A 13,090-nucleotide genomic window follows, 5' to 3' on the forward strand; every position below is an offset into this window, starting at 1 on the left:
TGTAAATCAGTGTGCCACACCAAGATTAATGACTCGCACAACCTTTTTTTTAATTTCCTACAGAGCTTTAATTTTACACCTGTCCAAATATACAACATGGATAATCATTTAAATCGTATAACTTAGTGTTTTTCAACCCTTTTTGAACCAAGGTACACTTTTATTTATAAAAAAGTTCCGAAGCACTCCATCCGTCGAAAATGTTTGAAAATGAAGTTATGTCAAATATTTCACTGTACTACCCGATAAGCAGATTAGTATATGAAAAGAAGAAAATAATACTTAAAATAAAAAAGAATGATGTGCTTTGTTTTTATTTTTTACATTGCAATCTTAAACCGCTTTGTTAAACAAATTAAGTTATTAAATGTACTGTGCTACCTCAAGAGCAGATAATTAGTACATAAAAAGTGTATAAAAATCTACTGACACCTACTGATATGGATGACTATTACAGCTCCTCGTCTTAAGATTGCAAAAGTACTGAATAATGGCCTGATTTTTTTGGAAAGTTAAAATTGAGCAAATTCCAGCGGCACACTAGACAAGGTCTCACGGCACACTAGTGTGCCCCAGCACACCGGTTGAAAAACACTGGTATAACTGACCAATTTATCTTCCACTATTCTTGTTCATCAAGCAACTAAAAAAGGAATGTAAATAACAAGTGGAAAGGCCTGTAGCCATCCATGACTTTAACTTTTTGCCACAAGAGTTAACCAGAATCAACCATTCTTCATTAACAATGAATTACAATAAAAAACAAGTGCTATTTACAGCTACCATACCATTCATCAACGATATCTTGTTGCAGAAAATATCAAAACTTAAAAATAAAAGCAGCAAAGCAGAAGGCACGCACGCGCAAACATGCACACACACGCTTCTTTAAAATATTTGCCATCAGTAAATGGTTATCTGTGCTTTGCAATGCAGTAAGCAATGTGATAGCTTGCTTCAGTGGTGGTGTTTTTAGCAGTGACAAAGGTCTTCAGGGTCTGTGTTTACTGTACCTGGACACTGCGCGTTTTAACGTCTCCGCTACGTCAGACTCATCCTAGAATTCATGTTCATGTTTTGTCTCGTAATGATGTTTAACACTTGCTGTGCGAGGTACAACGCTCTCGATCCATAATGCACAAAACAGCACGGTCATTTTTTGCACAAAGCCTCATTCGTCTGACCACATTGGCTGGAAAGAACGAGATGTTTTCGCTCGAGGAGCCGTCATGATTCGTTCATTTATCGCACGCGTTTGTTTCGTTGTCTGGGTTAAAACACGGATCTCTCCCCTGCGAGGCGCTGCGTGACACACACTGACACACAAAGCAGAGGAGAAGGGGCGCTAACGTAAAGCTTCTAAATTACACGGCGTGCAACTGAAAATGTCCGAATTCCAGGAAAAAAATGCACATTTTAAAATATAATCATTATTATTTTGCCGTGCGCTCGCGTGCCACTGGTTAACCCCTTGCATGCCACTGCTGGGACGTGTGTCATAGGTTGCTGACCCCTGATCTAGACTCTCTATTATGAAACATTTCTTGTTGACTTCCCCAACTCTTTCCAAATAAAATAAAATGCTTGTTCAATTATTATTTTGAAGGACATATCATCGTATGAAATTATGTGAATCATATTTTTTATTTTTATTTACTGTACTTAAAATACCTAACTTGACATTTTCAAACTAAAACAACACATCTACTTGAGAGAGATGTAGTATTCTATAAGTAGATGTGTCGTATACGACTTCACATCTATTTAGAATATCAGTAATGAATTTGTCAGCAGCTATCTAAAAGATATTATTTTTAAAAAAGCAACGCAAAATTGGTGGTGCAGTGGCTCTGCAAATGTATAAAAAGCCAATTGCTCATTTACCTCTAAGCCATTTATAGGATGAGGGGTAAACAATAAACAGCATACATGCATGTGAGACTAATACTTAACTCAAGTTTCTCCATTTTAGGAGTTAGCTGCTAACCCCATAATTCCTTTTGTTGCACCTCTTTTTAAAGATATAGCAGAAACACTGCGCTTCCTCTTGTGTGGGGCCTCAAATGGAAGCTGTCAGGAACAGATTGAACTTGTACCACGGAGTCCCCAAGAACTCTACGAACTAACATCCTTAATATGGTAACTGATTTTTTTCTGTTCCATAACTTTTGTTCCCACAACCTTTGGGTTTTGAGATTGTCTTTACTTGTGATTTTATAGTTTCTCAGAGCTATGTTATTCTGTTACATGAATGATATTGGCTGGATACACAATAACTTCTGACATTTGTTTATAAGAACATTTGATCTCTCCGCGAACACATTTAAGTAGGAAACACTGTATAAAACAGACATTTAAAACATGACTAGTGCATATAATTTCTCGAAAAATCAATTTTTAACGATTCATACATGGTACGTAGGAAAAACGGCAATCCAACTTTTGTTCTTCTAGTGAGCTGATGCCCTGCCTTCCACGAGAGGGCATTTTTGCAGTTGATCTTATGTTGAAGAAAGGCAGTGCGCAAACGACAGAAGGTGTCATCTGGCAGTGGAGGGATGATAGAGGGCTCTGGCATCCTTACAACCGTATTGACAGTCGCATTATTGAGGTATTGATTTAGTTTAAGCATACTAGATACTTTGGATTTTTTTCCGTCATTTTTGATGCCTGCTGCACTTATTTGAAATATTGATAATTTGTTGTACATTATTTTCATGAAATTGCTTTGAATATCTTGCTTAACAGACAGCCCACCAGAATGGGGAAGATGAGATCAGCTTGTCAACTCTGGGTCGTGTGTATACAATTGATTTTAACTCTATGCAGCAGATCAATGAAGACACTGGAACTGCACGTGGTATCCAAAGGAAGCCAAATCCACTTGCAAATCCCAACTCTGGTAATTTTATTGTTTATCAACCAAAAACAATAAAACCATCTATATATGGGAAAAAAAACAATGCCCTAGAAATTATTTGTTGTATGAGCATCGGACTAAAATGTGTTTGTTAGGAGTTACTTGTAACGGGTGTTGTTTTTTTTCTCCAGGGAGCCACCAGGAAGTTAGGCGAGAAGATGCACGAGCTCAACTTATGAAGGAGGATCCTGAACTGGCTAAATGTTTTATTAAAACTTTATTTGGGGTCTTGTATGAAGTGTATAGCTCTTCTGCTGGACCTGCAGTAAGACACAAGTGCCTTAGAGCCATCCTCAGGATCATTTACTTTGCTGATGCAGAGTTGCTGAAGGATGTGTTGAGGAACCATGCAGTGTCCAGGTGAACATTGTAGTTGGTGATTTCATTTTAGAAACTCAATCGTTTTCTGACTCGTGCCTTTGTACTTTTTTCTTCCATAGTCACATTGCCTCCATGCTATCCAGCCAAGACCTGAAGATTGTAGTCGGTTCTCTGCAGATGGCGGAGATCCTAATGCAGAAGCTGCCTGATGTCTTTAGTGTCTATTTCAGGAGAGAAGGTAATTGTTATTTTTGATACCATCTTACTCTGCATGTCATTTAAAGTATAAGCAAAATATGAGGCAATTTTTTTCTTCTTTGAAATCTGGCCAATACCAAACGACCCATGGCCCGGTGTCTGTGCGGGTCCTTGTGGTTGCTGACCACTGTCCTATGCTGTTATGCTTTCGCTTCTGTGGCGTTAATTAGATGACACGATCGTCGCTGTCTTGAAACCACACTGAAGCTCCTTTATTTGCACCAAATATTTTTTGGAGGTTCAGACTTGGTGTGTTTCCAGTTTGTAATTGTGATCACAAAGAATTGTATCAGCCATTGTTTGAGCGCGCACACACATTCAGAGAAAGCGTGTAAGTCGACTATAATATTACTTTTTAAAGAATCCCTTGACTTCAGTCATATCATACATTTACAATGGTACCCATTGCCTTCCTGCTTGTCGCTCATTAGGATTTGGGGGATTTGGTCACCTAATAAAACCGGTGTTGTCATCCATTCTTACTTTTGTTTTTATTAATGGGCCATTCAATGTCTGACAAGTAGGGATTGACCGATATTGGTTTTTCAGGGGCGATACCAATTGATAGTATTAAGAGGAGGCCGATAATGAACATTTAGAGCCGATATTTCTACCACGGACCTTTCAAAATCTCAATATTATCAGCGGCTTGATTCACACTCAGACATGCTGCTGTTTGCGGCCTGCACTGTCTGGAGTTTGGAAAGATTTTCCTCCAGTGGCTCTACCCAGTCGCTTATTCAATCAAAAGGTGCGGGGTGGGTAGCCTGGAGAAAGGAGGATGAGAGAAAAAAAAATAGTTTTTGGTCCTATATATCCTATATCTTCCATACTTAAGGCGCACCGGATTATAAGGCGCTACAATGGGAACGTCGACAAAACTGTTCAGTCAAACTGATTACCCCCTTAACATTCCGAAAGCTTGCAAAGAAGCAAATACGTGTCGTAGACACGTGCGGATGCGGTGTCCGTATGATGTCACTCAAATGCATCGTTCCAAATATCATTCGGAAGGTTAAAGTCTTGAGATTCAAGAAATGCCAACCATTCCTTAGTTTCTATTTTCTTTTATGCTCGCAACTTTACTGTGCATGTGACAATAAACACTTGGAATTGAGTTTAATTTAAAAAAAGACCCATCACAGAAACATCTAGATCACTCTGAAACAAGATACTGGGAAAATATATAGCCGGAGTAGCTCACCGAAGTTGTTGCGTTCAATAATAATGTGCAACCATGGTCCTCTTATATCCGTGAGTGTAGTAAATCCAGGAGAGTAAAATAGTTACAAATACAGAATGATAAAACATGTTTCCTCTATGCCGTAGACAACCAAACTTGCTATTCACATTCATCTTTTTCGGCCAATTGCAGGGTTTGTTTTGCCCCTTTAGCCTATGCGAGCCTGTGAATGATAAAAAGGATCCGCCCCCTTTACTACCGAATAAGTTTAGCCAATAGTGATCGATTCAAATGATGATTGACACATTGCTTAGCCAATGAAACGCTGGTATATAAATCCCAGCATACACCGCGGACTACTTTGCGTTCGGGGGAAAATCTAGACGGTGGCTGCTTGCATTAGTTGCAAGACTTTGCGACTTAATATTGATCCATATATAAGGCGCACTGTATTATAAGGCGCATGGTCAGCTTTTGAAAAAAATTAAGACTTTTCGGTGCGCCTTATAGTGCGGAAAATACGGTAATCATGTTGTGCAGGGACAAAGAATTTAGTTGCATTCTTTGACATTTTGTAAGATGAAATCTTGTCCTATCCCTAAAAAAACTGTAATGCCCAGTTGATACACAGAAAAACTTGTATATTGCCTGGATATCCGTACATAAATTATAACGCCATTTGGTCACTAAATAACAGGTTGCACGTTACAGAATGGGTGTTGTACGACAAAACATCCGTTTTTTTTGCAAGGCTTTGCTTTATTTTACATTTTTGTTCAAGTGCCTGTTCTTGTAATTTTTTTTTCTGCAGGTGTAATGCATCAGGTTAAAAACTTGTCTGAGTCTGAGAGCTTTCTAGTGACGAGCCCCCCCAAGGCATGCTCCAGTAGTAGTGCCAGTCTGTGTACTACCACCATCAGCACTACATCCACCACGACCATCAATAATGCAGCTCCTGACTTGGGTTCTCCCAGCTTTCAGCACAGCATGGATGACTCGTTAGACCTGAGTCCACAAGGGTAAGTAGTTTGTTTGTGAAAACAAAACTGAAATTAACCAATACACTTGAGGCTTTTTTAGTTAGACAGACTTCGTTATTTTTGTCTATACCACAAGTTTCACAGTGCTTTGCAGCATATAGAATGTATGAATTAAAACTTTTCATGGTGCTGACCATCACAAGTAGTTTCTGTTAATAACCCTGTTATCAGGTCATGTAGCGCAAAGGTTTTTCTTTTTAGAGCTGTCAACACTTTTGAATCAGGGTTCGCACGGGTACTTGAAAATGCTTGAATCTTTTGTGTTTTCAAGGATTGAAAAAAATTTACTTTTGGATGAAGTGCTCTTGCAATTGTTACTATGTTTCTCACTTAGACTGCTTAAAAATGACATCCACACTACTCTCTGGTGGCTTTGCTTTGCCATTGCATTTCTTCTTGTGATTAACTGCAGCTGGCATTAGTTTGTAGGCTATAGTCCTATGAAGAGTCATTGCCCTCTACTGGTCGCTCCCAAAAGGACAGGTGCATGCTACGCCTTAACTAGGCACTTTTGACACTTATTACGCGGCATGCAAAAAGTTATTGTAGAAGTTTCATGTGGTAAAATGTAATGAGAAGAACTACCGAAAACTGAAAGTAAGCTACATATTACTGTCATTTATCCAACACCTAATATAGCGAGAAATTTGTTACAAAAACAAATATATTCATGATTTCCTCAAGATCTAAAAATCATTTGTCTTGATAAATGCACATTCAAGATTGAAAGTCACATATGTAAATTGCAGATATAGTTGTGGCTCTGCAAAATACTTGAATCGCATCGTTTTTTTTTTTTTAATGGTAGTGGAAAATTGGCTCAAGTCCTTCATAAGTGTTTGAATTTGGCCATGAAAAAGGTCTACAAACCCTGAAGAATTATTTTACTTAGTATGCAACTTTTGTCAATTATCAGGAGGTTAAGTGATGTTCTGAAGAGAAAGCGATTACCGAAAAGGGGGCCGAGGAGGCCCAAATACTCGCCACCAAGGGATGACGATAAAGTAGACAATCAGGGTAAGTTTTACGAAAGTTAGGCTAACACTCCACATTAGTTTCACGTTTGGTAATATTGTGTTGCAGTTATTAAGACATCAAACGAGCATTAATTGTAGAATGTTAGTTTTTAAAATCAGGTCATTTGTACATATCCTTAACCTGATGTTCTGTGTATGCGTGTCCTTAACAGCAAAAAGCCCCACAAGTACTCAGTCACCCAAATCATCTTTCTTGGCCAGTCTCAATCCTAAGACTTGGGGAAAACTAGGTGCCCAGACCAACAATGTTACCTCTGAGCCATCACGTACAGCGGGAGTGAGTGGTCTTTCAAGGGTACCACCTAAGGACTCAATTTCAAATAACAGGTATGATCAAACCCTTTAGTTGGAATTTACAATGGGTATGGAAATAACTTACTGTGGTACCTCTTAATTCGAGCACTTATTAAGATGAGAATTTCGGTGTATCTGCCAATTGCTCTTTATCAGTGATGGCATATCCTACTTTTTAAGCAATAATAGACCTTCAAACACAATGCGGCACCTACTCACATCAAGATATACCGTAGAACGCCGTGACAATATGAGCAATCTACGATGACCATGTCATCTGCTACAAGTGACCTGAGGAGCCGGATTGGAGCCGAAATGGGCGAGACGGGATTGTTTTTTAGTTTAGGAAAACATGTCCCCGTATATAAACTAACATGGCGTACACAATTTGATATGATCCCAAAATGTATAGAATATGGGGAAATGTATAAGTTGACAGTTATGCAATCATGTTGACTCCTTGCAACCACCTTTCCTTCATCTTCACCACGCACACACATTCGTTACGACACTCAAGATAAACTCTCATTGTATTCCGTTAATACCATTTTATACTGTATATCTTATTTCTGTATTATGTCTAATTACTATTTGTTTAGTAATCAGGATGTGTTTTGCAGATATTCAGGGTTCACTTGGATGCTTTTCGGAGGACGGGAGCAGACTTAATTCGTGTTTAATTTGTTAGTTTTATTTTTCATATCAAGATATGTCCTGCAACATTCCCTCTAATTTGTCATGTTTCTCAATATTAAAACAAATTCCTTTCTCGCTCTTTAAACTGCCAGAAGAAACGTGAAGCATGCTTGTTGTCCAAACCATTATACCTCACGTGTCTAAAACATTATTGACACATTTTTATTATTTTTGTTAAACATTTGACACTCTATACATCAAAATGATTTCATACAGAAATTGTACAGTGAGTTCGTTTGTAACAATGGCTTTAAGGATCATAAATCTTGTTCCAGACTGCACCCAAAATGACTCGTCATTAAATCAGCAGAACAAAATGGAAAAATTGTAGTGATTCTTTATCTTTACTAAATTATATATTTAATATCTTATCATTCAAAATGCATTATGAATATTAACTTGAGGGCAGTTTTTCATTAATAATCTATATTAAAACATTTCAAACTGACTTTGACTTGTCCTCTCTAAAATATTTTGTTTTGACGTGCTAGTATGTTGGGAATCATTGGCTGTCAGCATGATCCTGGAGCGCTTGCATTTTAGGGGACACAATGATGGCCTGATCCTCTCCTTTAAAATATTTGGGTATACTCCAGAAATATTTTCTCTATCAATCACAGCATGTTGTCCTAATCCTGTGGCAGCGATATAGCCCCAAACAATCACTCTGCCCCCACCATCGTGTTTTTGTCTTTTTTTTTTCTAAAATTATGTGCCAATTTAGTCAGCTGTATTAGGCTTCACAATTCCCGTTAATTTAAATAGTTTTAATTTGTCACATTTCCTTCTTTATTAGCAACATATAAAAATGTTTTCCAATCTATGATGTGACTGTAAAATTGTAAAAAGTCAACAGCTTCAGTTTCTATTGTAAAAGTTTGGTCTTCATTCGCTATGCACAATTGTACACACATCCAGCTTGGAACACAGTGGTGTGCTTAAATTCTTATTTGATAGTTGATCCAATTTCCATATTTTTGCAGAGATAAAATAAAGGCCTGGATCAAAGAACAGGCCAGCAAGTTTGTAGAGAGGTACTTCAACTCTGAAAACGTGGATGGCAGCAACCCTGCACTGAATGTACTTCAAAGACTTTGCACAGCTACAGAGCAACTCAACCTTCAAGTAAGGAAGAGACTTTTCACATTTGCTTAATGGCCATATTTAATCTATTATTTTTTTCATAGGTGGATGGTGGTTTGGAGTGTCTTGCGGAGATCTCCAATATTGTGTCGGAATCTGATGTGTCATCTTTTGAGATCCAACACAGTGGACTTGTGAAGCAACTTCTGCTTTACCTAACCTCCCAGACAGACCGAGATTTGCTTAGTCGCGGCTTGCGACTCAAACGGTTCCTCAATGTCTTTATCGGCTGCCCGGTGAGAGAAATACAATTTTTAATGAAACATTACAGCATGCAATCCTATTCCGTTTATGGGTTACCGGCAAAAATATTTAGAGAATGGCTTTAAAGTAGGGGTTGTGAATTTTGTCTCAAACAGCGCAAAATATTCTGATTATTTTTTGGGGGCGGGGCACACCATGTATTTTAAGTCAATATTCAGTATTGTCACCAAAACAGCACACAAAAGCTAATTCTTCAGCACATTTCATTTCACTGTGTAATGATTTCATAAATACTGGACTGTCTCAGAAAATTAGAATATTGTGATAAAGTTCTTTATTTTCTGTAATGCAATTAAAAAAACAAAAATGTCATACATTCTGGATTCATTACACATCAACTGAACTATTTCAAGCCTTTTATTATTTTAATATTGCTGATTTTGGCTTACAGCTGAAAAAAACTCAAAAATCCTATCTCAAAATATTAGAATACTTCCTCAGACCAAGTAAAAAAAATAATTTTATAACAGCAAAACTAAATCAAACATTTGAAAATGTCCATTGATGCACTCAGTACTTGGTTGGGAATCCTTTTGCACGGATTACTGCATTAATCCGGCGTGGCATGGAGGCAATCAGCCTGTGGCATTGCTGAGGTGTTATTGATGCCCAGGATGCTTCGATAGCGGCCTTAAGCTCATTTGCATTTGTAGGTCTGGTGTCTTTCATCTTCTTCTTAACTATACCCCACAAATTCTCGATGGGGTTCAGGTCAGGGGAATTAGCAGGCCAATCAAGGACAGTGATGCCATGGTCAGTGCACCAGTTACTGGTGGTTTTGGCACTGTGGGCAGGTGCCAGATCATGCTGGAAAATGAAATACTCATCTCCATAGAGCTTTTCAGCAGATGGAAGCATGTAGTGCTCTAAAATCTCTTGGTACACAGTTGCATTTACTCTGGACTCGATGAAACACAGTGGACCAACACCAGCAGCTGACATGGCTCCCCAAACCATTGCTGACTGTGGGAACTTCACACTGGATTTCAAGCAACTTGGATTTTGCTCTTCTCCAGCCTTTCTCCAGACTCTGGCGCCTTGACTTCCAAATGAAATGCAAAACTTGCTTTCGTCTGAAAAGAGGACTTTGGACCACTCTGCAACTGTCCAGTGCTTCTTCTCCATAGCCCAAGTCAGACGCTTCTTCCGTTGTCTTGAGTTCAGAAGTGGCTTGACCATGGGAATACGGCTATTGTAGCCCATTTCCCGGACACGTCTGTGAACTGTGGCTTTTGATACCTGGACTCCAGCTTCAGCCCACTGTCTTTGAAGCTCCCTCAAATTCTGGAAGCGGCTCTTCTTCACAATTTTGTTAAGGCTGCGGTCATCTCTCTTGGTTGTGCAGCGTTTCCAGCCACATTTTTCCCTTCCAACAGACTTTTTGTGGATATGCTTTGAAACTGCACTCTGTGAACAGCCTGCTCTTTGAGAAAATTCTTTTTGTGTCTTACCCTCCTGATGGAGGGTATCAATGATGGTCCTCTGGACAGCAGTCAGATCAGCAGTAATTTAGTTTACTGAACCAAGCTGAGTGTTTTTAAGGCTCAGGAAACCCTCGCAAGGTGTTTCGAGTTAATTAGATGATTCAGGTGATTAGTTGAATAGCCTACTTGTATACTTTTTCATGATATTCTAATATTTTGAGATAGGATTTTTGAGTTTTCTTAAGCTGTAAGCCAAATTCAGCAATATTAAAATAATAAAAGGCTTGAAATAGTTCAGTTGATGTGTAATGAATCCAGAATGTATGACATTTTTGTTTTTTTAATTGCATTACAGAAAATAAAGAACTTTATCACAATATTCTAATTTTCTGAGACAGTCCAGTATATAAAATGATACCAAAGCCATATGTTAACAAATATCCCTCCTCAGTTTTCTCTCCCATATTTGCGCAGGATCTCTGAAGTAACGCTATAACTGTCGATTTTATTTTGAATGTTTTTAAAAATGCGTGAAATTATTTTGTAAAAATGTCAGAAAATACTGCAACCGAGAAGAATAGGTAATTTACTCTCCGCTATGGGATAGATACTTTATTCATCCCCTGAGGAAATACACGTCAGAGTACTAACATTGGAAATGGTCATCATCAATTGTCCTCCATTTTGTTTTATAGATAAGAATCTTCGACTTCTCTGACTAGAAGTCCTCAAGTGCGTCATTTATCATTCGTCATTTTTTCCATTTCTTGCACAAACTGAATGCGTGGAAAAAATGTCCATAAAATTCACTATCGCGTGCATATTTTGATGCATGTCATTGGCTAAGGGACATGGAAAATGCAAGGACATTTCTTCATATCAGGCCTAAAAGTTTGAAAGTGCAACAGCACAAAGCCTGATCCTGGTAAAAACCTGGTATTGGACTCTTAGCTTAAATGCGTTAAAATTGTGAATTTTATATCCCAGCCAGATGTACTCATGAAAAGAGCATCACCCGGCTCGCAAGCCATACAATGCCGGCCCCTGCTTTAAAAGAATCTCAAGTTTGTTACCAATTGTCATCATAACGCTTTGTCTTGAACAGGTTCCAGGAACAGAGCCTGTAAATTGTCTGGAGCCAACAGAAAATGGGCCTTTTCTTGCACTGGTTCACAAAATGAACAGCTGTCTGAGTCAAATGGAGCAGTTCCCTGTCAAAGTCCATGATTTCCCCAGTGGCAACGGCAATGGGAGCAGGTTGGTTTGTCTGGTGTTCAACATTATCTTTAATCATAAATTACATTTCATCTCTACCTAAGATTGATAATGTGAATGTGTCTCTAGGGGCTCACAAGCTCTTAAATTCTTCAACACACACCAGCTCAAGTGCCAGTTACAGAGGCATCCAGACTGCACTAATGTTAAACAGTGGAAAGGAGGCCCTGTCAAGATAGACCCTCTGGCCCTTGTGCAAGCCATAGAGAGATATCTAGTTGTCAGAGGTGAATGGCAATCTTGATCTAAATACTTGCTGATGTTTATAAAGTACATCTAATTGTAATTTTTAGTGCAAGTGAGCTGTAACCCGTTTTTTACACCTTCTTTTCAGGGTATGGTCGAATAAGGGAAGAAGATGAAGACAGTGATGATGATGGTTCAGATGATGAAATAGATGAGTCACTGGTATGAGAAAACCTCTAGTCCAAATATGAATGTATTTTTGCAGTAATATCTGTTGTTTTGATCTTAATCTCAATCTTGCAATTTGGTTACACAGGCTGCGCAGTTCTTGAATTCAGGCAGTGTACGTCATAGACTACAATTCTACATCGGCGAACACTTGCTGCCGTACAACATGACAGTATATCAAGCTGTGCGACAGTACAGCCTTCAGGCAGAAGAAGAAAGGGAGTCCACAGATGATGAGGCTAATCCACTCGGGCGAGCAGGCATTTGGACCAAAACACACACAATATGGTACGTTTTTTTTTTTTATGCAAAATTCTCTTAACTTTTTGAATGTTGATGTGAATTTAAAATTCACATAAAATTCCTAGCAAGTTTGGTAGTATTTTTAAATATTTACCAGAAGCTTAAAGTATTTCTGGTTAGTGTTGCAAAAGTGGCTGAGCGCTACACACAGTAGTCTGGATAAAGAAAATTCTGTAATGGGTAGAATCCCAGAAAGGGAATGACACAACAGCACATAGAATTTATTCAAAAAAAATTGTTTACAAGTTGCAATGGCTGAATCTATGGCTGTTGGAATGACCTTTGAGTGCTTTACTTTTCCATAAATAAAATTGGTGCACGGTAATCCCTAGTTGTATCGCAGTTTACTCTTTGCGTTTTTGAGATTTGGCAAATTTTCATCGTAGATTGTGTTCTGCAGTTAACACACCATAAGACGAATGACATGGAACTACAACCCATAGAAAACTGATATGTTCTAACCCATGTATTTTAATCTTCTCTGAGACGCGGCACAATTTGAGGATCCCCAATGCTAG

At 38.5% G+C, this 13,090-nt stretch overlaps 1 protein-coding gene across 4 annotated transcripts in view; it reads left to right on the plus strand.

Moving 5' to 3' along the window:
• The window catches only part of trip12 (thyroid hormone receptor interactor 12), a 43,456-nt gene that overhangs the window by 17,673 nt on the left and 12,693 nt on the right, over positions 1 to 13,090 (plus strand). For all 4 annotated transcript variants that reach the window (XM_088345061.1, XM_088345064.1, XM_088345062.1 and 1 more), the window contains exons 16-29: positions 2,022 to 2,139; positions 2,455 to 2,611; positions 2,749 to 2,902; positions 3,052 to 3,280; positions 3,361 to 3,479; positions 5,494 to 5,701; positions 6,639 to 6,739; positions 6,912 to 7,086; positions 8,733 to 8,874; positions 8,937 to 9,128; positions 11,686 to 11,837; positions 11,925 to 12,082; positions 12,190 to 12,263; positions 12,358 to 12,557. In XM_088345061.1, coding sequence (XP_088201187.1) covers positions 2,022 to 2,139; positions 2,455 to 2,611; positions 2,749 to 2,902; positions 3,052 to 3,280; positions 3,361 to 3,479; positions 5,494 to 5,701; positions 6,639 to 6,739; positions 6,912 to 7,086; positions 8,733 to 8,874; positions 8,937 to 9,128; positions 11,686 to 11,837; positions 11,925 to 12,082; positions 12,190 to 12,263; positions 12,358 to 12,557 — 2,179 coding nt within the window. The remainder of the gene's footprint in view (positions 1 to 2,021; positions 2,140 to 2,454; positions 2,612 to 2,748; positions 2,903 to 3,051; positions 3,281 to 3,360; positions 3,480 to 5,493; positions 5,702 to 6,638; positions 6,740 to 6,911; positions 7,087 to 8,732; positions 8,875 to 8,936; positions 9,129 to 11,685; positions 11,838 to 11,924; positions 12,083 to 12,189; positions 12,264 to 12,357; positions 12,558 to 13,090) is intronic.

Source organism: Urocampus carinirostris, chromosome 10, assembly GCF_059441175.1.
Source record: "Urocampus carinirostris isolate Australia breed hairy pipefish chromosome 10, RoL_Ucar_1.0, whole genome shotgun sequence".
NCBI lineage: Eukaryota > Metazoa > Chordata > Actinopteri > Syngnathiformes > Syngnathidae > Urocampus > Urocampus carinirostris.